Consider the following 25,012-nt stretch of genomic DNA (forward strand, 5'->3'; position numbering starts at 1 on the left):
TTAATCCGAGCCCGAGTTTTGAATGGTAGTGTATTTTCTCCATTCACACCATGAAATCAGAAGTCTAGAAGTATGATAGAGGCGAGTATGTGTGAAGTAGATTGTTCGTATGCGCAGTAGCTATTTTCCGCCGCTAGATGTCGCAATCTCTCCTGCATCAGCTTTCTTCTGTTTCTGACACACGGCGCAACTTTTTCCGGTTGGACTCTGGAGACGTGGCTCTGTTTCTTCAGTATTACGAGTCAAGCTATATGCTACTGTTAAAACAGAGCATAAGTCACCTCTCTGACATTTTGTGTTGTAGGAACAGCTGGACGGACTGAGACTGAGTCCACTGACAGATCCTCATCTGAAAGGAAACAGAAATGGTATGATTGTTTGTTTTGTGTATTTAGCAGGACGGAGCTAATAGCTAACCTGCGCTATAGCTCATAACTCCTACAGTGTCAAATCTTTTCATTTCTCGTGTTAGTTACTATACAGTGTCTATTCCATCTGTTTTTGTTATAAAAAAGCATTATAGCAGTAAGCAAACGTTGCTAGATAGTCTGATATATGATACAGCTAGCCAGCTAAAGCTTAGCGAGCTAGTTCTATTGGCATCAGTATAATTACTGTTAAAGTTAATAGATGTCATTGTCTATATGACAAAATAATGATATAATACAGTGCCTTTTGTTCTGTTTTTTTAAATATTGAATGCCAATACAGTTAACAGGTTGTAGCTAACTAGCTTTGACAAATCAGATGTTAACTTGAATATTAATGACCTGTAAATCATGAAAATTGTGGTTTTATATATATATATATATATATATATATATATATATATAAATCATTAGCCATTAGAGCACAGCATGCATTTCTGTATAATATTATTAATGTACAATTATTTATGCAAATCTAAGTGATTTTGTTTGTCTTTGTTTTAGCCCGTTTTGAGTGTAATTAAGTGTAAAACTTAATTCCCTTAGTATTATTTTTATACTATTATAGCATTTTATATTTTGAGTTAGCTTTTATTTTAATATTTTAAGTTTTCATTTTAATTTTAGTTGAAGTTTTTTTTTTCTTAAATATTTGTTTAGCTTTTTTTTTTTTTTTTTTTTTTTTTTAGCAATTATTTTATTTATTTGAATTGCCAAAACAACATTTTTTAACAACATTAAAAAAAAAAATAAGCTTAAGTTTTTAAAATTGATATTTTCTTTTTTCTTTTCAGCTTTATTTTAAATTAACAAAACAAAAATTGTTTTAATTAACAGTAACAACGCTATATTATTGTTTAATTAGCATTTTTATCGATTCATTGAGCTTAACCTACAAGTCAGAAGTTTGCATACTATATCTTAAATAGTAGTGTATAGGTTTATAGTGTTTTTTACTTCATGTTGTATGTCTGTATGTAGCACCGTGGTCCTGCGAGACACGATATTTCGTTCCACTGTATGTCCCCACATGTAGCGGAATGACAGTAAAGCTCAACTTGAACTTGAACTTAAATGACCTTTTGATGGTCCATTTGTATTATTTGCACTAGTTTTTTAACTAGGTTTTTAACGTCACTCAAATCTTTGCAGGTGCTCTTGGCAGCGGCGGTGTGCACTAAGGCAGGAAAAGCCATAGTGTCACGTCAGTTTGTAGAGATGACGCGAACCCGTGTCGAGGGCCTTCTGGCTGCCTTTCCCAAACTGATGAATACAGGAAAGCAGCACACTTTTGTGGAGACGGAGAGTGTGCGCTACGTCTACCAGCCCCTGGAGAAACTCTACATGGTTCTGATCACTACAAAAAACAGCAACATTCTGGAGGACTTGGAGACACTAAGACTTTTTTCCCGAGTGGTAAAACTTTATTTTTCCAATTTTTGCACTTCTTGGATGTGTTTTGAATAAGTGATTGATTTCTGTTTTTCTTTGTTTTGTTTTTGTTTGTTTTTTCCAGATCCCTGAATATTGCAGAGTGTTGGAGGAAAGCGAGATCTCAGAGCACTGTTTTGATCTCATATTTGCATTTGATGAGATTGTAGCTCTGGGCTACCGGGAGAACGTTAACCTGGCCCAGATTCGCACTTTTACTGAGATGGACTCGCATGAAGAGAAGGTCTTCAGAGCTGTCAGAGAGGTCCGATATTCACTTAAGAATATTATTGGATATTAATGAAATATCCAGAGCTAAATTTCTCTCTGCTTTAAATTTGTATTGAACCAACTAAAATTTTTCCGATTTCTCTCAATCATCCCTGTAACAGACCCAAGAAAGAGAAGCAAAGGCTGAGATGAAACGCAAGGCTAAAGAGCTGCAGCGAGCAAGACAAGATGCTGAACGTGCCGGAAAGAAATCGCCAGGCTTTGGAGGCTTTGGAAGCTCAGGAATGAGCAGCATCACATCAGCCACCAGCTTCACTGATACTATAGAGCCAGAGAAGCCCAAAGTGGCTCCTGCTCCAGTCAGGTATGAGCTGTAACTGGGCTATGATATATCTAAATACATAAGCATACAGAAGTTAATCTGTCCTGTTCTTCCTGTAGGCCGAGTGGGTCCAGTAAAGCACTGAAGCTGGGTGTCAAAGGAAAAGAGGTAGATAACTTTGTGGACAAACTAAAGTCAGAGGGAGAAAATATCATCTCATCCAGTGCAGGAAAGAAGGCATCAGAAGCATCTAAAGTCCTTCAGCCTCCAGTTAATATAGAGAGGTATTGCATATTCATTTCATTTTAGTGTCTGGCACAATCTACTTCCATTCTACTACCATTCAAAAGTTTGTAGTCAGTAAGGTTGTTTTTTTAACAATATAAATATTTCTATTCAGCAAGGATGAATTCCATTGTTCAAATGTCACAGTAAAAATGTTTAATAAAAAATAATAAATGCCGACCAGTCCTGACAAAAATAATGCATCGTGGGTTTCCACAAAAATAAAAAAATGTATTCAAACAAAATATTACTTATTAAAATAAATAAATGAAACGTATTATTATAATTTTTTTTAAATGTTCATAGTAATAAGAAAAGATTGATTTCTGAAGGATTATGTGACACTAAAGAGTGGAATAATGACTGCTGAAAATTGAGCTTTGCCATTACCCTAATTAATTACATTTTTAAATATATTCAAATAGAAAACAGTTATTTTAAATAGTAATAATACATCACATTATTATTTTTTTACTGTATTTTACAAAAAAAAATGCAGTCTTGGTGAGCATAAGACACTTTCAAAAATACTAAAATTGCATTAATTACAAACTTTTGAACAGTAGTGTATTTTCACATTATAATGATATTTTTCAATTATTACTGTTGTTAATAGTTTATCAACTCTGTTTACCAGTGTACATCTGAGGGTGGAGGAGAAGATCTCTCTGACCTGTGGTCGGGATGGTGGGCTGCAGAACATGGAGGTTCTGGGCATGATCACTCTGAAAGTTACAGATGAAAAAAATGGCCGCATTTTCATACTCCTTAACAACAATGACAAGAAGGGAGCCCAACTACAGGTGTGTGTGAGACACAACACAGCATGTCAAGGTCTCAGCATATATTTTGAAGGGAAAATTGTTGACGGTCTGATATTTTTAGAAAAGAACACTGCACCCTCAGTGACCTTACAAAATTCTTTTGTCTTGGCCGTGCGACTCACATTTTCATTTATTCTTCAGACTCATCCTCATGTTGATAAAAAGCTGTTCACCAATGAGTCTCTGATCGGTCTGAAAAACCAGGAAAAGTCCTTCCCTCTCAACACTGATTTGGGGGTGCTGAAATGGAGGTTACAGGGCACAGATGAGTCCCTCATTCCTTTAACCAGTGAGTCTTGTCACGCTTCTGCATGACGTGTTAATTGGTAAATTATGTAACTCAAGGAATTACACTTCACTTTCACAAACATTTCAATCATGCATGTGCCGTCTGTGCTCTCAGTTAACTGTTGGCCATCAGAAAGTGGAAGTGGAAGTGGTTGTGACGTCAACATTGAGTATGAGCTTCAGGACGAGGGGCTCGAACTCAATGATGTTTACATTACTATCCCTCTGCCGTAAGTGCTTATTCAGATCATATTTTTATATTTTTTGCATTTATTTGAACTTTATGTATAATCATTTTAAAAAATATATAATTTTCAATTAGCTAAATACACAAACATTATCAAAATCAATATCCATGAACAACCTCTGTCTTCTGTGATCATGTAGGTCAGGTGTCGGTGCTCCTGTAGTCGGTGATCTGGATGGGCAGTATAACCATGACAGCAGAAAAAACATCCTGGAATGGTCGCTTCCTGTCATCGATGAGAAAAACAAGAGTGGCAGCCTGGAGTTCAGTATAGATGGCAAACCTAACGACTTCTTCCCAATCCATGTTTCTTTTGTCTCCAAGCGTAACTTTTGTGACATTCAGGCAAGTTATGCACAATTTCATAAATAAACTGACTACAAGTGAGAAAGGAAATGCCTTTATATCCATTGTTTCCACAGGTGGCCAAGGTGACATACATAGAAGGAGGCAGTCCAGTCAAATTCTCCTCAGAGACGTCATTTGTTGTGGATAAGTATGAGATCCTGTAAATGTTTCCTGGTGGAAGATCGTTTTAACCTGCCAGCCAGCTTAACGGATCAGAGAGCACGCTGTACGTCAACAGAGCGCTCAAAACATTCTCTGACATGGGCTACAGTACTTCTGTGTTTCTGTTTGTCTTAAAGGAAAATAATCTACCTTTATATAAACTGGACCTTCAGCTGCTCAAGTACTAAGTGCAGTCAGCTACACCTGCCAGGAAAGACAAAAGGGAGTAAAATAAGGCACTGCACCTGTAGACATCAAGGGAAGATCAGTGTCATCCTACAGCATATGCGTTATAAGCCTGTATGATCCCTCCTGACCCTTCAAAGAGACAGATTCAAATTGAAAACGTAACAATTGTTGCATGGATTTCGTTTAGAGTTGCAACCTAATTGACCTTTTTTCGAACCACGTGATCCGCATCAGCTCATTAGCAACTTGGTTTTATTTCTAATCATCAAAGAGTAGACGCTAGTTTCTAATATGAAAACAGACGTAATATTATAGTACCAAATGAATGTGTGGGTGATGAATAAATCAGCTGTGCTTGTGAAATAAGAACTGACACTGCATTAAATGTGCAGTCCAAATTCAGACTCATAATTTTTCATCTCTTTAAAAGTGATACCTCTGCTGTTAGTGAATATGAATATCATTGTCTTCATAAAAAAAGCACAGATACTATTTGCCTTTTAGTTTTTCCCCTCTTTTGGTACAGTTATATTTATGTAATCATTTGTTTGCATAATAATCTAAACAGGAAGATTTTTCATTCTCTGTTATTTGGTAAGTAATGTTACACACAATCTGTTTAAATGTTTTCTTTTTATTCATTGCTGCATTTATTTGGCTAAACAGGAAAATATATTCTCTCTGGCTTCCCAGATGATAAGATTTATTATTATTTTTTGTATTTCCATAATGTTAAAAAATACATTTATCAGCGCACACTCAAAGGTGATTACGGAACGCCAAGGGGGGGGGGGGGGTTGCGACATTCCATTCTGCTGTAAGATACTTATGAATACCTTTAATCAATAATAAAGTCAGATTTAATTAAAGTGTATTTTCTGAGCTCTTCCTGCCTTAATATGTGGTTTTTGCCTAGGATTTTAAATATTGTAGCTGCATGATATTTGTATTAGTGATGCAGGCTAGAGTTATTTTAAATCCATAACCCTATGCATTAAAGACCACGCCATAAATCATGCCATCAAATCATAAGTCAGTGCCTCAAATCATGTGGCTTGTTGAGTAGTGGCGTGTTTAAGTGGCTGTCGTTGTTTTTGCTGTAAGAATGGTGAGTATTGTCTGTAATGATAAATTCAATGTCCAGGCCTGGTTTAGTTTGTGGCCTAGTGGACTGGGTGATTGTTCTGGATTTGTACAGGAATGTCAGGAATGGTATTTAGAGTTTATAATGCATTAAGTATGGTTGAGTGGAGGAGATTCCTGCCAATGAGTCACATCAACAATGATACGAGTACCTTGTCTCATACAATTACTGTGAGTGAGATCATTTACACCTGCTATGACATGGCTCGTTGGAATACTTGATTCTGTTTGGTTATGTATATTTTACTTCAACTGTGCTATTTTTTAGGGGTTTTTTATGTCCATTTATTTATGTTTCAGTTAAGTAATTATGAATTTGGGGGGGGGGGTGTTCAGTCTGTTCGTTATTACAAAAACCTTTTTAGATGATACAAATAATAAGTGTAATAATTAGGGATGCATTATATATTGGTACCATATTAGTTATTTGCTAAGGTTAGTTTAATTAGGTCAATACTGCATATTTAATTTTGTCATGTTCATTTCCTCAATTTTTCTATTTTGTTTACATTTGCCATCATTTAACATCATTTCCGAGTTAATCTTTAAATGTCTCCTTTTTTATCTTACAGTGCTGTGATCAGTGTTGTTATTGTTAACTAAAACTATTAAAAGACATTTTCAGTAATCAAAATTTAGCTGGAATACGAAAAATTGAATGAAAATGTTGCATTGCTATTGACTGAAATGTTTAAATTGAAGTACTAAAATTACTAAAATTGAAATTAAAATAAACGAAAGCTAAATGGGGGGGAAAAAAAATGACAAGCACATACAATTGCTAAAACACAAATAAAAGCTAATCGAAATGACAATAATATAAATAATATTAAGTATATAAATGATCCTAACACTGGCTGTGATGCATTAAACCATTAGTGTGATTTTATTTTTATTTTTTTCAGAAAAAAATTGTACATTTTAATATTGCCTATATATTGGTTATTGGACAACATTACAATTATTTTTTTTTAAATATTGTTTTTTGATTGCTTCTATTGTCCTCTTTTGAGGAAGTCGCTTTGGATAAAAGTGTCTGCTAAATGACTAAATGTAAAATTGGCGAATCTCTAGTGATAATGCCAGGTTAACCTATACTTTATCTCTTATCATTGTGTCTTTAAATGGTTGATACAGTGTTTACTTGTTGACTCATAAATTTGAGTTGCTGCATATTTTACTAAATGTCATAGTCACCGAGCACAGCTGAAGGCTGTGAAGTGTGTGACCCACATCTACAGGGATATGTATGTGAAACACGGTCTGTCTGCTTGAATCTGCCTCGATGTTTGATGTTGCCTCTAATCCACGAGGAAAGTTTTAGGGCGGGGCTGAGAAAGCAGATTTAACATCTGATTTGTGGGTTTGATGAAGGGACTGAAGGGTGTAGGCCACACAAATAGGGACTGTATCTGTCCTGACCTCATTTCCTATCTGATCTCTGGCAATGGAGGAATAATGAGGTGAAGTCTGGAGGGAGTGATGAGTGGCCAGTGATTGTTACGGAAAGGAAGTAAAGGTTGCTCTGATGTAAACCGACAACAGTTTTCACACTGTCCCAGACAAATCGGTAGGTGACCATATGGTTCCCTTGAGAGCAGGAGAGGGGGTGTATCCCTGTTTGGGGTTGAGGAAAAAGAGGAGGGGTGTTAATGACCACTATCCCAGTCATAAAAGAGGGTGGGCCTTTTTTTCGGATGAATGAACAAACAGATAAGTACTGAGCCAGGCTTTGTTAAAGGGTCACATGGAAGAGTGAGAGGGGGCAGAGGGACTAGCATGGGCTTGGAACTTACATGGTCACATGGGAATTTAAGATCAGTCTGAGATTCGTTAAAAACATTTTAATTATTTACGAAGGATTAAGTTTTTGGAGTTAATGATTTGTGAGTTTGCTGGAGGTCAGATCTGTGTGTCAGGATGAAATAGGCCATTCGTCCAGGTTGGTTAATGAGGAATACATGTACTGAACGTTCAGGATCCCAACAAGACCGCAGGAAAAGCGTCCACCATCCTGGATTCTGCTATGATGCTCAAGAAGGTCCGATTTCAGGTTAGTTCCATTTTATTTCTGAAACCGAGCCGCAAACCCTAAAAGTGATGTCAATAAAGGACACGTGGGGTTTTATATTAAATAGTTATAGTTAAAATGTTTACTTTTTTGCATTATCAACAGGCAAATCGCAAGTATTTTTTCATAATTTCACCATTTAAAATGTTATGCCATAATTATTGAATCTATAAGAAAGCATGATATTTTTTTCTTATGTGGCAGGTTTCTGTACACGAGCATAATGCAAAATAATGAGAATAATAATAACAACAATTATCTATCTATCTATACACACACACACACACACACACCCCGGCCACTTTATTAGGTACACCTGTTTAATTGCTTGGTTACACAAATTGCTAATCAGCCAATCACATGGCAGCAACTCGATGCATTTAGTCATCTAGATGTGGTGAAGACGACTTGCTGAAGTTCAAACCGAGCATCAGAATGGAGAAGAAAGGGGATTTAAGTGACTTTGAACGTGGAATGGTTGTTGGTGCCAGACAGGCTGCTCTGAGTATTTCAAAAGCTGCTGATCTACTGGGATTTTTACGCACAACCATCTCTAGGGTTTACAGAGAATGGTCCGAAAAAGACAACATATCCAGTGAGCGGCAGTTGTGTGGACGAAAATGCCTTGTTGATGTCAGAGGTCAGAGGAGAATGGGCAGACTGGTTAGAGATGATGGAAAGGCAACAGTAACTCAAATAACCACTCGTTACAACCAAGGTATGCAGAATACCATCTCTGAACGCACAACACGTCGAACCCTGAAGCAGATGGGCTACAGCAGCAGAAGACCACACCGGGTGCCGCTCCTGTCAGCTAAGAACAGGAAACGGAGGCTACAATTCACACAGGCTCACCAAAATTGGACAATAGAAGATTGGAAAAACGTTGCCTGGTCTGATGAGTCTCGATTTCTGCTGCGACGTACAGATGGTAGGGTCAGAATTTGGAGTAAAGAACATGAAAGCATGGATCCATCCTGCCTTGTCTCAACGGTTCAGGCTGCTGGTGGTGGTGTAATGGTGTGGGGGATATTTTCTTGGCACACTTTGGGCCCATTAGTACCAATTGAGCATCGTTTAAACGCCACAGCCTACCTGAGTATTGTTGCTGACCATGTCCATCCCTTTATGACTACAGTGTACCCATCTTCTGATGGCTACTTCCAGCAGGATAATGCACCATGTCACAAAGCTCAAATCATCTCAGACTGGTTTCTTGAACATGACAATGAGTTCACTTTACTCAAATGGCCTCCACAGTCACCAGATCTCAATCCAATAGAGCACCTTTGGGATGTGGTGGAACAGAAGATTTGCATCATGGATGCGCAGCCGACAAATCTGCAGCAACTGCATGATGCTATCATGTCAATATGGACCAAAATCTCTGAAGAATGTTTCCAACACCTTGTTGAATCTATGCCACGAAGAATTAAGGCAGTTCTGAGGGCAAAAGGGGGTCCAACAAGGTGTACTTAATAAAGTGGCCAGTGTGTGTGTATGTGTGTGTGTGTATTATAGTGAAGTCAATGTATGTGTTTTCTACATACTGAACATACCATGCAAGCCATACACTGGTTTAGGTTTTAGGGCCTTCAGGTGCTGACTAAATAATCACCTTATTACCGAGGCCCTGGCAGGGACATTTTCCCGCACTAAAAGAGAGAGCGAGAGTTAAATTCTTCCACACCTGTCACTGACCCTCCAGCTGCCCTACTTCCCCCAATTGTGACATGCCTTTGAGCTGGACCTTTAACATGTGAGACTCACAGGAGGAAATGAGATGCATTCTGAGTGAGCATGAGGAATTTCCTTAGGAAGAAACCAAACAAACAGCACTCTTACTGACCTAGGAGTTTAGTGCTTCTGCCACAGGTTTATTTCACACTTACATGCTATATTAGGAAAGGGGGGAGAGTAACTAGTAGCCAGGTCTCAGCTTTATGTTAAAGTTCAGTATAATTACATTGCGTTCTAGATTCTTTGAGACAACACGATGAGATTTGAGATGAGGTTTGCTTACCTGGTCCATTTTGTGATATTGTGTGTTTAATGAAGTGTTGTTGACCAATCACTAGAGGGCACTGTTGCCACATCGTTCAGTATTGAATGCTGACACGGACTTTATCGCATTCGAATTTGAAAATGTTTATTCTGAATTGTTCAATCATTTAGGGACAGCTGTATCATATTATTTCTTTTCGTCTTGACTAATTAAAAACAAATTGCATTCTCAGGGGAAAGTTGCCCAAACTGAGTCACACAGATGTTTATTATTGTACTCCATAAGCTGTGGCGGCGCTAGGACGGGGCTATAGCCCCATCAGAAACTTGCTTAGCACAGGCACAAAATATCTGAGTTACTTTTTTCCCCATTTATTGACTGACAGTGCGCTGTGTGAACATGCTGTTACTGTAGTTCTAGACTAAACGTGAATGTGCATTAAGTCATCCCACTCGAAAAACAGATTTAGTATTCATCAAAATGAATTAAAACAGTGATATGCAAACTCAGAATATGATGCAAACTGCAATAATTAAATATGTTAATTGTATCTAATCCCATTTTATTAACCAATGTCTTTGCTGCTGACCTTTGATCCAGTTCAACCATACTAATAAGCAAAAATTACTTTAGATAAACTAACAATTGTGCTTCATTGTTTTTTTAGAGTTCTACTGTACAGACATGAATTTACTCTTCCTTCAGCCTGAGGTTTATTCATTACACATTTTGGTGTGAAAAGGCTTTTACATTTGCTATAATTAGAACTTCTTGAATTAAAAACAATCAAGCCCTGCTCATATTTAAAAAGTAACGCAACGCATTGCTTTCCATAAAAAGTAGCTAAGTAACGTAATTAGTTACTTTTTTAGGGAGTAACGCAATATTCTCTCTGAGACAACGAGAAACTAATCTACTCTAACATCTATTGATAACGGTAACTGTCTTAAATTATTCTCCTAATATTTCTCTGTTTGCTCGTTTAGTGAAAAACATGACGAAACGTAAGCTAGTTCGTGTTAACCTGTTAACCCGCATCGGCCCGCGGGCGGGCCGGAAGGGCGTGGTCGGGCGTGGTCGGACTTTTTATTACCTTTGTTTTAGAACAATATTCAATCAATTATCATTAACTATATATCATTTGAAAGCTAAAACACTCAAGATTAACGATGTGAGCTTGTTTTTGAAATCAATACACCAGAGAGGAAAGGGTTAACAGAAATGCTGAAAGACCGGCCATTTAAAATGAACAAAGCGAACCGCAGTACTCACGTTTGATCGCCAATAGCGCTGGTCAGCTCAGACTATTCCAAGACACACCAGCATACATTTCAAGAGAAGGGTCCACTCTTCAAAATGCATCCACTTTTTAATCCAAAACAACGAAAAAATAGGGGAAAACACGATAGATCCTCCTTTGTTTACATAAGCGATTCGAGTTATAGTTATCGATAGCGTCCATTTTCCAATAAATATCGATTATAATTCGTATTCCAGCTTTGAAACGCCATCTATTTCCAGCAGAATCGTCTCTTCCGAGTAAGAATAGCCCTCCCTCGTCTCTCTCCTTCAATCGCAGGAGCTGTTATAACCCGGGACAGTAAGCGCGTCCGTGAATGGGTCAGCGAGGTGTCAATCCGGACACATCACAATAGGGGTGTTTGAACCCAGCCAATGCCTCGCCAGCACAGTTTTGATGGATGGAAGTGTTAGCCAACCACAAGGACGTTTACAGTGATTGACAGTTTGAATAGTTTACGTAAGATTGTTTAGAGAATAGCTCGGCGTATTGTCCGTGTGTTTTCGTGCGCTCTCGGGTTACGCATGAAGCGTACACATAATGGCGTCGCAGCGCTACACAGACTGGCTATCAGCGAACAGATGTTGTCCAAAGCTCACATCTGAATCTCTCCATCGTGGATCTTCGACTTGAGAAGTGTTTCTGTGGCGTTTGGTGGTGTTTTGGAGGACGTGGGGAGAAAAATGGCTAATTTAGTAGCCGAATACGCGCTGAGATCGCTGGGAAGCGTGGATAGCATTAGCACGTAAGTGTCTCCACCCTCCTCTTGAATGTTTATGTGTCTTTATCATGTATTTGCAGCTTTTGTTTCATGTTAGCTGTTTTAGATTCTAAAAATGACAACGGAGAGGGATAATATGAGGGGATTACATGAGTTTTGTTCGTGTGGGTGGGTGGGTGTGTTTGTTTGTGGGTATGTCCCGGTTATTGTGTGTGTGTGCGTGCGCGCGTGTGTGTGTGTGTGTGTACAAAATGTAAACAGTGTTGCAAGTTTGATTTGTTTTGCTTACACACTTTCTCACTCTTTTTCTCTCACTCTTCCCGGTCTTTTCAGAGGTCTGGTGAATCCAGATGGTCAGAAAAAAAACCATTTTAGTGGCTGCTAGAGCGTCTTCCTCCACTGTAAATACTGTAAATAGTTGTTTTTTTTTATTATTTAGTAATATTAGTAATAGTAATCTATTACTATATTAGTAAAATAGTAATATTCATAATATTCACCATATAAAATAAATAAAAAATACAAATGTTGTAAAAACAATGTATTTTGCATGTTTTGTGTTTTCACTAGTTCAAAAATGATCAAATCTGTTTTGGTTCACTGTTTTCATTATTGGAATTGTTCAGAATAAAGACTGTTTAGTTATGTTCAAATTCTGAAATAGTTTTGTGTTTTTTTGTGGTTTCATTGGTAGAGCAGTTCTGAATTGATATACATATGTAGTATGCAGTGTCTTATGGAGTCTCTAAATAGCATTTTTGAAAGGATTCCTAGACTTTTCTTGAAATAAAATATCCAAATGACTTTTCCAAAGCTTTTCTTGAAATGAAATACCATAAAGATGTACTTTCTGTAAGTCTTTACCTATAAAAAATTTATTATTTCATATTTTATTTCAGGAAATATTTAGGCGTTTTTTTTCAAAAATGCCATTTGTAGACTAACCAAATGACTAAATGAGTCAGCACTACAAATGCTGTTCAGAAATAGTTTTTTATTGTGTGTTTTGGTGGGCAGAGCAGTTCTGAATTGATATACATATATGTATTATGTAGTTTTGACTCATTTGGACATTTGTTTACAAAGTGTCTATTTGGGGTCTCCAAATGGCTTTTTTGAAAGGACGCCTAGATTTTTTTTAAATAAAAGCTTACAGAAACTACATTTTTGGGAGTATCATCCTCAAATTTGAATCAAAACATGGTCAGATGTTCAGCTTTATCTTTATGGTGTTTTCAGGCCTTTGGCATGAAAGTCTCATCCATTTTTCCCTTAGTGAGCTTCATTAAAACATATCGCGAGTCAATTTCATGTATATTTTACCTTGTTTTACTCTATTGCTATACTAATTTTGAGTTATTATGACTCTAGAGTAACAAAGGATCAAGTGTCTAGTTTCAAACAACACCAGATTTTTAAATATAGACCTTAGGGTTCAAGAGCTACAGACATTTTTATTTGGTTATATCGTTTTTTACAAAATGCTCAAAAATAGGGGCGCAGGGTAACAGGTTAAACAGGTTGTTTTTGAAAATTAGTGCCTGTAATAAAGCTGCTGTTAAATTTCATTGATGACTGCAGTGTTAATAAAAATAACTATAGGCCTATAATTCATTGCATAAATTAATAGACCTGATTAAAAAAATAAAAAAAAAACTTTTTAAAAACAGTTTCAATCAGGAGTAAGCTTGCCTATTTTATTTTATTGCGGGGCAATAATTTCAAGTAATTTAATAATAAAAGTAATCTAATAATAATAATAGGCCTAATAATAAGAAGAATGTAACAGGCCTATGCTAATTGGAAATGCTAAATCATTTTGATATTGCCAATTTTTGATGCTTTTGACAATATCTCTCATCTACACATGATGCGATGCAAATCAGCACGGGGCACCCGCAATGTGTGCCCATGTGGAAATAGTTTTATGAATTGTCAGCACTATCTATTGTAAATGGTTAGAATTGACCATGTTTTCCTAACAGTTGATATTGAGTGACTGACACTTGATGGTCCGAAACAAATTACTAGATATGTGTAAAAAAATAAATAAAATAAAGATAACAAATAAAATAAACCAACTTTCTTTTCTATATTCATTCATAAATTATATTACTTTGTAAGTGTCATATTTGGCAGTTGGCATTAGAAGTTATATTATAAGAGTGGCATATGAGAAGTTTAATACTACAGCCTTTTTCGAAGCTGCTGTATATTAAAAAATACTGATAGCTGAGGTTAGGCGTTCATTACTTTCTCTCAATTTAATTAGTTTTTTAGCAACCCCTCTGAACTGTTAAGCCCCCCCTTAGCACCCCCAACAAAAAAAATTCCTAGAGCCGCCACTGTCCATAAGCACTGGAAGATACTTTTCTAAGTTACAGTTGATCTCTTGTTCATTTTCCTTGTTCATGTCAAACATAAGCAAAATAACCATGGTTTGTCAGGTATGAATATATTTGACCGTAGTATTTTCCTTGGTCTACAAAAACAACTAGTTAATCTTAGATACATTTTGTATACTGTCTGTCCAAAACTGACACGAACCGTTACAATATTAATCTCCTCAGGCAAACGCATCTTCACAAGTGTCTTTTTATAATCTTTTTTTTGTGGTGGTTGAAAAACTTTAAGAAAAAATAATACTTTTGTGAAGAGGCTCAATTAATCCTCCTCACAGCTTCTTTCACAGGATACTGATGTGTAATTTAATGTGCAAACAGGCTTTCTTGACCAATACACATGTTTCTCCAGGGACCTACCCTTACGAAAATGTACCATGGTTTTATCATGTGTAGTAACCTTTTTTGGCATATTGATAACCATATGTATAACAGTTTTACTTCTACAGATATCATGGTTAAACTATATGGTTAGTGTAGACATGGTTGATTTGTGGTTACCATGGTTATAGTAACCTTGTTTTTTGGTTTCAAAAACCATGGTTAATATTCATAATGGCAGAGATAGCCTATTGTTTCTTCACTTGTGAAGAAGCCATTTCTGCCACATAATAAGAAAAAAAAAACACGCTTTGTTAACCTAATTATGACATAACATTTGAAATTATCCAAATTATGAAACAAAGTCAAAATTATGATATAAATCATAAGTATGAGATATAAAAAACATCATTATGAAGGGCCATATTAAGACTTTTCTTAATATGTTTCTGCTTTTCATCTCATAATCATGACTTAGTATGTCATAATTTTGACTTTTTGTCTCATAATTATGAAATGGAATAATTGTGACAATTGTTTTAATAGGATCTCTTAATGGCAATTTTTTTTTTTTTATAGATAGACAGATAGATAGATAATTGTTGTTATTATTATTATTCTCATTTTATTTGGCAGAAATTAGCGGGATGCAGATAAGATGGAATTTAAGTGAGTAATTTTGAAGCACTCTTCACAAGTTATGAGTAAATTCACATGAGATCTCAAAACCCATAAATAATTATTCCATAAATCTTCTTCTAAAGTTACAAATTAACAAGTGAGATGAAAAGCAACCCTCTTCTAAAGCATTCCTCATAATCATGAAACATCAAGCTCTTTTTGGCTGGCTTAGAGCCAGCAGACCACTCCAAAACACTCGACATGCCCCTTCTGTTGGCGAGGAGATGAATTATGGTGAGAATCAAAACAGGGAAGTTAAAAGAGTTAAACTCAGTCACAAATGCAAACCGGTGAGAAACACAGCACCCATCAGCTGGATGATGACTAGTGTGTCTCACTGGAGAGAAGCACCTGATCCTACAAGAGCAGCTTTTCTTTGATGTGGTGCCAGTAAGAGTCAGGACTGACACAGAACTATACAAACAGTGACAAAAGCCGGACTGACCTCAGGTCTTTCCAAGAAACCCTCAAAGAGAGGAACAGCACTGTGGAAGGCAGTGTCATTTGTGCACCTTCTGCAGAAAAGTGAGCTTCAGCCTTTCCTGAAATGGACTTATTTCTGCAGCAGGGGTCTCTGCAAGGTTAGTGAACAAGTGAGGAGTTCTTTGACTGAAAGAATGAGTGCCTTGTTTCAGGCTAGGAGTGGTTGACAGAACAGGAAGGCAGAACGAGTGAGAGGGGGAGAGAGACAGTCTCAGAGAGACGACTTTTGTCCTGTGCTGGAGAGGAGAATCTGCTTTGTGTCTGTGATGGTTGGGTTCAGGAACATGCGCCAGGAAGAAACTCGCAGCATCTCGCTACCATCCTCAAGACTTTATCCATCTTCATAATGTCTTCTCAATGAGGAGCCATGTGTTTGCCTACAGAGGGTTTTGTTTCATAGGCTGCCAGAAAGGTAAGGTCTCCTGTATGGCTTGCAGAAAACTTCTCTTTTTTAGATGGTAGCGATACAATTGTAAGTTTGAACTATTTCATTATTTTAAAACTTTTATGAACTTCAATTGTTGTCTGTAATTGTTTGTTACACAATCTACTTTTTCTCCAATATAAATAAATAAATAAACAAAATCTACTATAAAACGAAGCTTGAAATTTTAAGCAATAAGAAAAAATATATAATTAATGCATAATTAAAATAATGCATAATTGCCACAAACAAGTCATAATGCAAAAAAAAAGAAAAATAATGGTCCAAACTATTTAGGTTTCTTTTTCCATAATAATAATAATTATATATACATATATATATATATATATATATATATATATATATATATATATACACATATATATATATATATATATATATATATATTATTATTATTATTATTATTATTATTATTATTATTATTATGGGAAAAAAAGAAGTTTAAATATTTTTGACCATTTATCTCATTTTATTTTATAAATTCATTAATTTATTAAATTTTTGTGGCAAATATGCAAATTCTCCTCAAATTTGTATAATTATGTTATGCATTATAATACATTGTACATGTATTGCAATAAGAAATACTGAAATAAAATAGTTTTTAATTTAAATATACATTACTTAAGCCATTAAATAAGTCATTACAACAAATATTACCATGATATGTTAATATTCTTGATTTAAATTATGTACAGGTATATTGTATAATTATACACATTTGTTTTACAGTAATGAGAAAAAAAGAGAGAAAATGCTGTTCATTTTGTGATTACATTTTCAGAGGAAATTGGTATAATTGTCCTGAAAGTAATGCTATAATGCAAACAAAATCTTAAAAATAGGTTTTGTTTTATGTATACAATAATATATTATTCATTTTGAAGTGAAATGACCTGTAAATGTTCTTGGCAGGATTTGTGATATTCTGATCCAAAAATCTGGTCCAGTGAAATCAGCTGTGATCCAAACGTAGACTGTTATTTTTAGAAACCATTGCTGCTTTAAAAAATATTAGACAATCAGTTTCTGCGGAATGATGTTTTGCTTAGCAGATATGGTACGAGGTTCTGAAGGTTTCTCACTGCAAAATGCAGACAACAGGAATGAGCTTTGTCCTTGTTTTTATCAGAGCCGAAGACACAACATTAGGCAGCATTGTGAGTGTCAGTATACAGCCACTGGCCTCAGGGAAACGACAGAAACAGTGAAAAAAACAAGGAGGACAAGGTCTGTGCCTCACCTTTCGTTTACTTAGCAGACAACAGATAGAAAGAGACCAGAGGCACTACACTGTCACGTTAGTAGCTCTCTCTCCTCCTGATCTCCCACCCTAAACAGAACAGTCTATTGAGTGAGTACAGAGAAACAGGCAGAGGGGGAATGTGGGGCCTTTCCATGATCACTTTGAACTTTGCGGGTCAGTGGTGAGTGAAAAATGCTCCACTGGTTTTGATAATCAAGCCTCTGTTGTCCAGGTCATCTGTGTTTCCAAAGAAATGAGAATGGGCTGAAATCACACAATGTTTCATTGGGACCTATCAGAACGCGGTGATTGCTGGAATTGATTTGTTTGGAACTGGAATACAGACATATTCATTAGCAATGTTTGTTAAGGCAGACATGACAATTACTGTTTCTCATTCTTACTGTTAGGGGGTTGCCTGTACTTTAAGGGATAGTTCACCCAAAAATGAAAATTCTGTCAACATTTACTCACCCTCATTTTGTTCCAAACCTGTATGAGTTTCTTTCTTCTGTTGAACATGAAAGAAGGTAATTTGAAGAATGTTTGTAGTCAAACAGTTGACTATAGCCATTGACTTCCATTGTAATCTTATCCCATACAATGGAAGTCAATGTCTTCCAGCAACTGTTTGGTTACTAACATTCTTGCAAACACTACATAGCACTGTTCTAAAAGCTCTTAGAACATTCTAGCAACCACATACAATCTCCAGATCTTGTGGAACTCCCAAGCAACTATTTAGCAACAACTTCTGGAAGTCAATTTTGAATGTTTTTCTTCCAAAAACATAACTTGTGTGTGTGTGGCCTCACATCAACATCTGCGCTTCACAAAACCGTTTTTCCAAGCTGATCTTTCCCACCTCCTGCTCTGGCTCTTCCTCTCTCTGTCTGAGATATCCTGCAGACACTTAAACACATTTTCCTGAGCATCATTATTCACCACTATCCTCCAGCACTCAGCAGCCCTGTGCTAAATTTCATTTGGGATTTGAAAGAGCTTTCATGCAAATGGATTTGTTATCGGACTGGCATAATGTCAGGTCAGATTCTAAGTAAGAATGGCTCCAGCTGCAGTCAAAAGGTTCCAAGCTGTGTAATTTGTTAGAGATGATGTCATCCTTTTTTTTCACACCGTCTACCTCTTGCTTTTACAACAAAATACAACAGAGAAATATTGGACATCAAACGACTGAATATCACATGTTCAGAACACAACAAACTCTCAAAAAAGCATGAATTGTCATGAGATATGACAAATGAAAACAATATTCCTGTGTCTGAATTAGGGCTGGAACAAATACACTAAAAAGAAGAGAGTAAAATGTTAACCGTTTTTAGTTTAGCACAGTGTCAAAGTAAGACAATTTATGAGAATAACAACATATTTTTACTCCAAACTTAGTGTTTGAAATAACTTCCTTCTGTGAACTGATTCTTATTTTATAGTATTCTATCCAGTGATAAAGCCATGTCGATCAGCATTAACAGCGTCCCTGTGGCCTCATTTATAAAGTGTGCATATGCACAGATTTGATCTTAGGGTGTGCGTACACTAAAATCCATGCCACCAAGGCTCATATTTATATAAACTTTTGTAAAAGTTGTACACACTTTTTCTTGTCGGAGTACTGCAGGTTTTTGAAAATGTAAGCTGTTCTCGAAGCTCGCTGTTCTAAATTAAAGAATTTGGACGATGACTGGCATATATTTTATATGTTAATGAAATTATTTAGGAGTTCTTTACAAGGCAAGAAGTTCAAGATCATTTGCCATTCATAGATTTTACATCGGAAAGAGAGGCGGACGTGCACTTTCTTCACGTACGTTTATTCTAGGAATCACACGTATGCATATTTGATAGATTATCGTAAAATCAAATTTAGGATCGTTTCTATGCAGTATTTTATAAATGAGGCCCCTAGAATAAGAATTTACTTTGCAGCCATTAAAAAGTGCATTCCACATAGTATGACTGAAAGCCGGATGTACTACTTCTGCCATTTTGTCTTTGTCATGTGACTTACGGCATCAGTTGGGTCATTTAACTGCCCTTCACAATTCTTCTCCTTTAGCAATATGGGATAGTAAAGTGTCCATCAGATGTGCACTTTGGAATCTCGTAGGAAATAATAGGTCATCTGTGACCTTTTCATCTACTGTTTTATGAATGCTATGAATTTGGACATACTACTGTCACGTACTGTTTTTCACCCACTATAGGAAGTAGGCCTAGGTATATTTGGATGCATGGTATGTGTTTTAAAAAATGGCTTAAAATATCAAACATGTTTGATATCCTTCGACTTGACTGAAGCTAAAATATGAGGCTGTGTCCATCATACACTACATCATTTTCTGTGAAATCTGTAAAATTCCACTGGCCAAAATCTGAGAACTAGCATTGATTTGTCCAGACCGCAAATCTGAACCTGAAATCTGAGCACAAGATGTGTAGTGTATTCCAGCCTTTACTGAAATACAGTCAGACAGTCAGAGACAAAAGAACGGGTGGAGGAAGGAGGTTGTTGACGAAATTTCCATTAGACCAAGAGATTTCCAAAGCTGTTTCCTTCGCTCCACATCCACCTCCTCCCATTTACTGACTCCCTGCCTGTCTTCACTCACTTTCTGGGAATACTCACCATGGATCAGATTTGGTAGACAACAATGTTTCTAAGCATACTTCTTGCGCAGCTCATCTGATGTCTGGAGGAGTGTGGAGAGTCAGGAACCAGAGTCAGGAGGAGAGGGGTGAGTTTGGGACGCTTGCTTTGGCAGCAACCCATTGTATCACAGCAACTTTTAATAGCACAGTGAAAGGTGTTGTTGACGTCGTTCTCCTTCTGCCTTGAGGCTTTGAGACCCTGTGTGCGAGCCACTTTCTGCCACTCTCCAGCTGAGGTGAAATTCTTGGCTTTGAGCTGCTCACATTTTTGAATGGAGATTAAAGAGATGATCTGAGGAGTTTTGCCAAGGCGTTGAGGGTCACACACTGGCACTGCCAATGCCTGGTGCACCTGAGTGGGTTCTGACCTCATGTTGTAGTCCTGTGAATCTCTTTCTCATCCAAGATTTTTAAGCACAGAACTAAGCTTTTGAACTGGATTTGGTGGCGTTAAGCGTTGGACCAACCTTTGGAGTTGAGCTGCTATGGCTTTGTAGCTTCTGTTTAGAGGATATAAGCATATGTAATGATCCCATGAGGTGCTGGTTTCATCTCTCAAGATCAAAATCAACATCTGTGCCAAGGTAAAGCAATTCTTTGAGTATGAAAATATAGAAGTGAGTCTTTGACCCTACAGCTTCACACGTTTTCTGTATGCTTTTTGGTCTGTGTGGGTGCTTGTCTATGAATTTGGAGTTTGGGACCTGTGGTCCTCATTGGAGGAGAGCCAGGCCCCTTCGCCACTCCTCTGCAGGGATTAAACATGGTGAAAAGAGCTCTTTGTGCCGGCTGCGCTGGAATGCCTGTTGAGCCCAGTGTCTTTATAGGAAACAAACAGCCAAAGTCAACGGAACATTTGAGCAAGTGCCTGTTGGAATATTGTGTTCACTTGAGCCCCTGCCCTGCGAAGCCCCCTCAACGTGGATCAGAGAAAGAGTGACTCACTCTCAATAGTAGTCTTCAAGCCAGGAAATTATTAGTCTGATGATGTGTTATTTGCGCCTGAAAGTCAGCGTGCTTACAAAAACACACTTCAGCATATGGAAGCCTAAAATAATTATGCATTTATATCTCAGAATTGCTGCGTTATACATCTTAATGTGACTTTATAGAGTAATGTGGCTTTCAATTTTGCAATTGTCACTTTATTACTTACAATTGAGATTTTATTTCTTATAATTTTGACTTTATATTTCACAGTTTTGACTTTATCTTGCAACTATTTCTCTTAATTTTCACTTCTCAGAATTACATTACTGGTACAACTCACAATGTGACTTTATTGTGTCTTTCAACCCTGCAATTTTGACTTTTTTGTTTACCGCGGAGACTTTTTAAAATCATATTTATCTCATAGTTGGGACTTTATCTCAGAATTAACTATTTCTCTTCATTTTGCCTTCATATCTCAGAATTACGGTGTTTTATCTCATAATGTGATTATATAAATCCTATATGTATAAAGTTGCTTTAATCTTGCAATTATGACTTTGTTGCTCACAACTAAGGCTTTATTTTTCATTTTGACTTTATATCTCACAATTTTGACATACTGTATATCTCACACTGTCACTTTATAGCAATGTGACTTTAAATTTTGCAATTAAGACTTCTAATAATTTTGACTGTTACAGCTTTATATTAAGTATTTGCCTCTTTATCTTACAGTGTAACCATTTCATACTTCAAACCTACAGTATAAATATCATAATACCATATTTGTTTGTTTATTTTGTGGAAGAAACTGGCAGTCTTGTAGAAAAAGGCTTTGCAATTATTGTACTTTGTAGAGTTTTTGATTAGGCCCAGAAATTGTTTATTTGTTTATTTATCTATTTACTTTTTTCTTCGTTGATTTTAGGGACAATCTGCTTAATTCTGCGGAATGAGTTTCAAAATGTTAAAATTGGGTTTGTTTTCTAAAATAGAGCAGATTATATATGATAAAACCTGTTTGAAATTATCAATATATTTTCAATTCCATTTGGTCTATGAATCTTAAAAATATAAAATAAAAACATTTATTAGGTTCCTTTTGAAGTTAAGACCTTTGAAAATGTTTGACACCTGGTCTCTTCCTCTGTGAGCAGAAATGGAGAGTGATATGCCATTCTCTGACTGCCTTGTCCCACAGGAAACTCTGTTTCCGATAGGAAGTCTACATATAGACTGAGCAATCCTCTCATGCCATCCTGTTTGTTTGTCATGTTTCCTCTTTACTGTTTAGGGGACGTCTCCCTAGTGCCCACATACATTGTTGATGACTAAATTATCATTGATGTTTTTATGATTAGAGGTGCTTGCTTAGATGATTATACCTTTAAAAAGGATTGTATTATGTCAGTATTTACCCTGCTGGGAATCCAGTATTGTGGACATGATAGCTGCAGCTTAGACCAACTTAAGTGGTCAAGCTGTGTTTTTGGGATATGGTCAATGGTCAACCTGTTAACAACTAGCTAATGACAATCTTAGACCTGCTAGAAACTAGCTACACAACTGTCATCTTTAACTGAATTTTTTCCAGTGTATGCCTGTGTAACCTCACCTCCTCTGGCTGGTAGGCAACAATACACTCTTTCTTGCTCTTGGATTCTTATCTCAGGGTTATATATTTCACCGACGTTGACATGAGCATGCAGACAAGGGCCTTTGATGGTGCTCTGCTGACCTTTTGCCCATGTGTCTTCACTGTGCAGGTGGTGTGCGGTTATTAGCTTGTAACCAAGCCTCTGGTTTCTCAAAACAAAGAGTGATGGAGAAACCAGAGATTTTGCACAGCACTTAAATGCATCCTACAATGCTAAGTGTGTGTATTAGCAAGATTAGCTTTGATGCTAAAATCAAAGTTCTGATTAGCATTTTACGAATAAGGTCCATTGCCTGTAGACATGGGAGAAATTTTGATCTAGAAAAAGCAATGTTCGTCAAGTTTGCTTTTTTTATTCAATTGCCGTGTTTAGACTGCTTGAAAATCAATGTTACATAATTTGAGTCTTAATTACACATGCTGGTAGAATTTCTACCCACTCATTGCTATTTTAAGTCACGTTCGGGAGCCCAGTTCATTTTCACATTCCTCTACTTCACAACATTTTTGTGGCCAGGTCTAAAAATGGAAGAAGCTATTTAGTCAGCCACATCCATCACTGTGTTTGTCCGTGGCCATACTCATATACTCACAGAAATGAGTAGGGGAAGTCGTGGCCTAATGATTAGAGAGTCGGACTCGTAATCGAAAGGTTGCGAGTTCGAGCCCCCGGCCGGCAGGAATTGTAGGTGGGGGGAGTGAATGTCCAGCGCTCTCTCCACCCTCAATACCACGACTGAGGTGCCCTTGAGCAAGGCACCGAACCCCCAATTGCTCCCCGGGCGCTGCAGCATGGCTGCCCACTGCTCCGGGTGTGTGTTCACGGTGTGTGTGTGTGTGTGTGTGTGGATTTGTTCACTACTCACTGCTGTGTGTGTGCACTTGGATGGGTTAAACGCAGAGCACCAATTTCGAGTATGGGTCACCATACTTGACAATACGTCACGACAAAAAATGGCAGGATTTCTCAACTGCCCCTCAATTTCCTGTCTAGATATGTGTCTGTGTGCTGCAGCACATATGCAGCTTGATCTTTAACGTGTGTTGTTTTCTTCAATAACATCCTCTGAAGTTTGGGCATCTTTGGATATGAAGAGGCTTAGGCATTGTGATCACATATCTTGTGGAAATGAGTTCAGTAATGAGAAACGGTTGATAAGGAGGCATTTGCTTGTTGTTCCACATTATGATCAGCAGTTATTCAGACTGTATCGTGTGCTGCAAATGACTGCGATTTTTCATATTTTGTCAAATGATTATTATTTGAAACTTTCAAATTCCACTTCTAGAAACATGTTGGGGTACAATATAAAAAAATAAAAGTTAGAAATCTACAAATTCAACCTACATGTACAGAATATTTGTGAAGAGATGAACACTTAAAGGCCCACTGAATTGCCCTGAAACTGTAACGGTTCGTGGTTGTAGATAAAAGGCGCACAACGAAAGGTGAAAACAAATGAGGACTCTTTAATCAAAATAGCTTCTACGCACAAACACTTTGTTAACTTAAGATCCGACAAACATAAAGGCAGAACTGAGGACTTATAAAGGGAGAGGAACAAACGAGGAAACAAGATGATTAATCAAACACAGGTGAAGGGGATCATTAATTAACAGAACTAGGACAGGAACTAAAACAGGAAGAACCAAATAAGGTAGAAACAGAACAAAACCAAAACTGACATGTTACAGTTGTGTTTGTCTGATCTTGAGTTAACTTATTGTCTCAGTGAGTTGATGCTGTTTATTAAAGACTACTCTTTTGTTTACTCTTTTCGTCGTGCGCCTTCATCCACAACCACAGACACGTTACAGAAACATGCAGCGTTTTCAATTTTGTTGACATTATTTCCACAGAAAACAGGAAAACAGGGTGGGATAGAGCAGCTCCTCCCCCTTTTTTAAATGGCCAATAGAAGTGAGAAAATGAAACTTTGAATGTTTACATATTCTAAATGCCAATGTTGTCATTGTTTTGGAGCACATGTGGCTTATAAATACTATAAAGCTAACATATTCACACTAAAAGCCGAAACCTCCCATTTTTATTTCATAGTAATTTAAATGTATAATATAATATAATATAATATAATATATTCTGAATTAATATAATATTATATTGGTGTATTTTATATAAAAATGCATTATTGTTAATATTATTATTATTATTATTATT

General features: G+C 36.8%; 2 protein-coding genes across 2 annotated transcripts in view; both read left to right on the top strand.

Moving 5' to 3' along the window:
- The first annotated feature begins 159 nt into the window (after positions 1-159).
- On the top strand, positions 160-5,628 carry LOC306854021 (coatomer subunit delta-like). The gene is made up of 10 exons (XM_079391802.1): positions 160-368; positions 1,581-1,844; positions 1,945-2,124; positions 2,252-2,454; positions 2,532-2,696; positions 3,335-3,500; positions 3,663-3,810; positions 3,925-4,039; positions 4,197-4,401; positions 4,479-5,628. Exons 1-10 carry the CDS (start codon positions 366-368, stop codon positions 4,566-4,568), a joined length of 1,539 nt encoding a protein of 512 aa, XP_079247928.1. The 5' UTR covers positions 160-365; the 3' UTR covers positions 4,569-5,628.
- Positions 5,629-16,096: 10,468 nt separating this feature from the next.
- LOC306854420 (pleckstrin homology-like domain family B member 1) overlaps positions 16,097-25,012 on the top strand; it is a 75,015-nt gene continuing 66,099 nt past the window's right edge. Inside the window, exon 1 of the mRNA XM_079392387.1 lies at positions 16,097-16,294. The gene's annotated coding sequence lies outside the window, so the exon portion shown is untranslated. The remainder of the gene's footprint in view (positions 16,295-25,012) is intronic.

This window comes from Barbus barbus (genome assembly GCF_936440315.1).
Source record: "Barbus barbus genome assembly, chromosome: 34".
Classification (NCBI taxonomy): Eukaryota; Metazoa; Chordata; class Actinopteri; order Cypriniformes; family Cyprinidae; genus Barbus; species Barbus barbus.

Excerpts from the sequence above, each read along its gene's own strand:
- LOC306854021 (XM_079391802.1), top strand. Across the intron at positions 3,501-3,662 it reads AGAAGGGAGCCCAACTACAG|ACTCATCCTCATGTTGATAA; the intron begins GTGTGTGTGAGA and ends TTTATTCTTCAG. Across the intron at positions 3,811-3,924 it reads GTCCCTCATTCCTTTAACCA|TTAACTGTTGGCCATCAGAA; the intron begins GTGAGTCTTGTC and ends CTGTGCTCTCAG.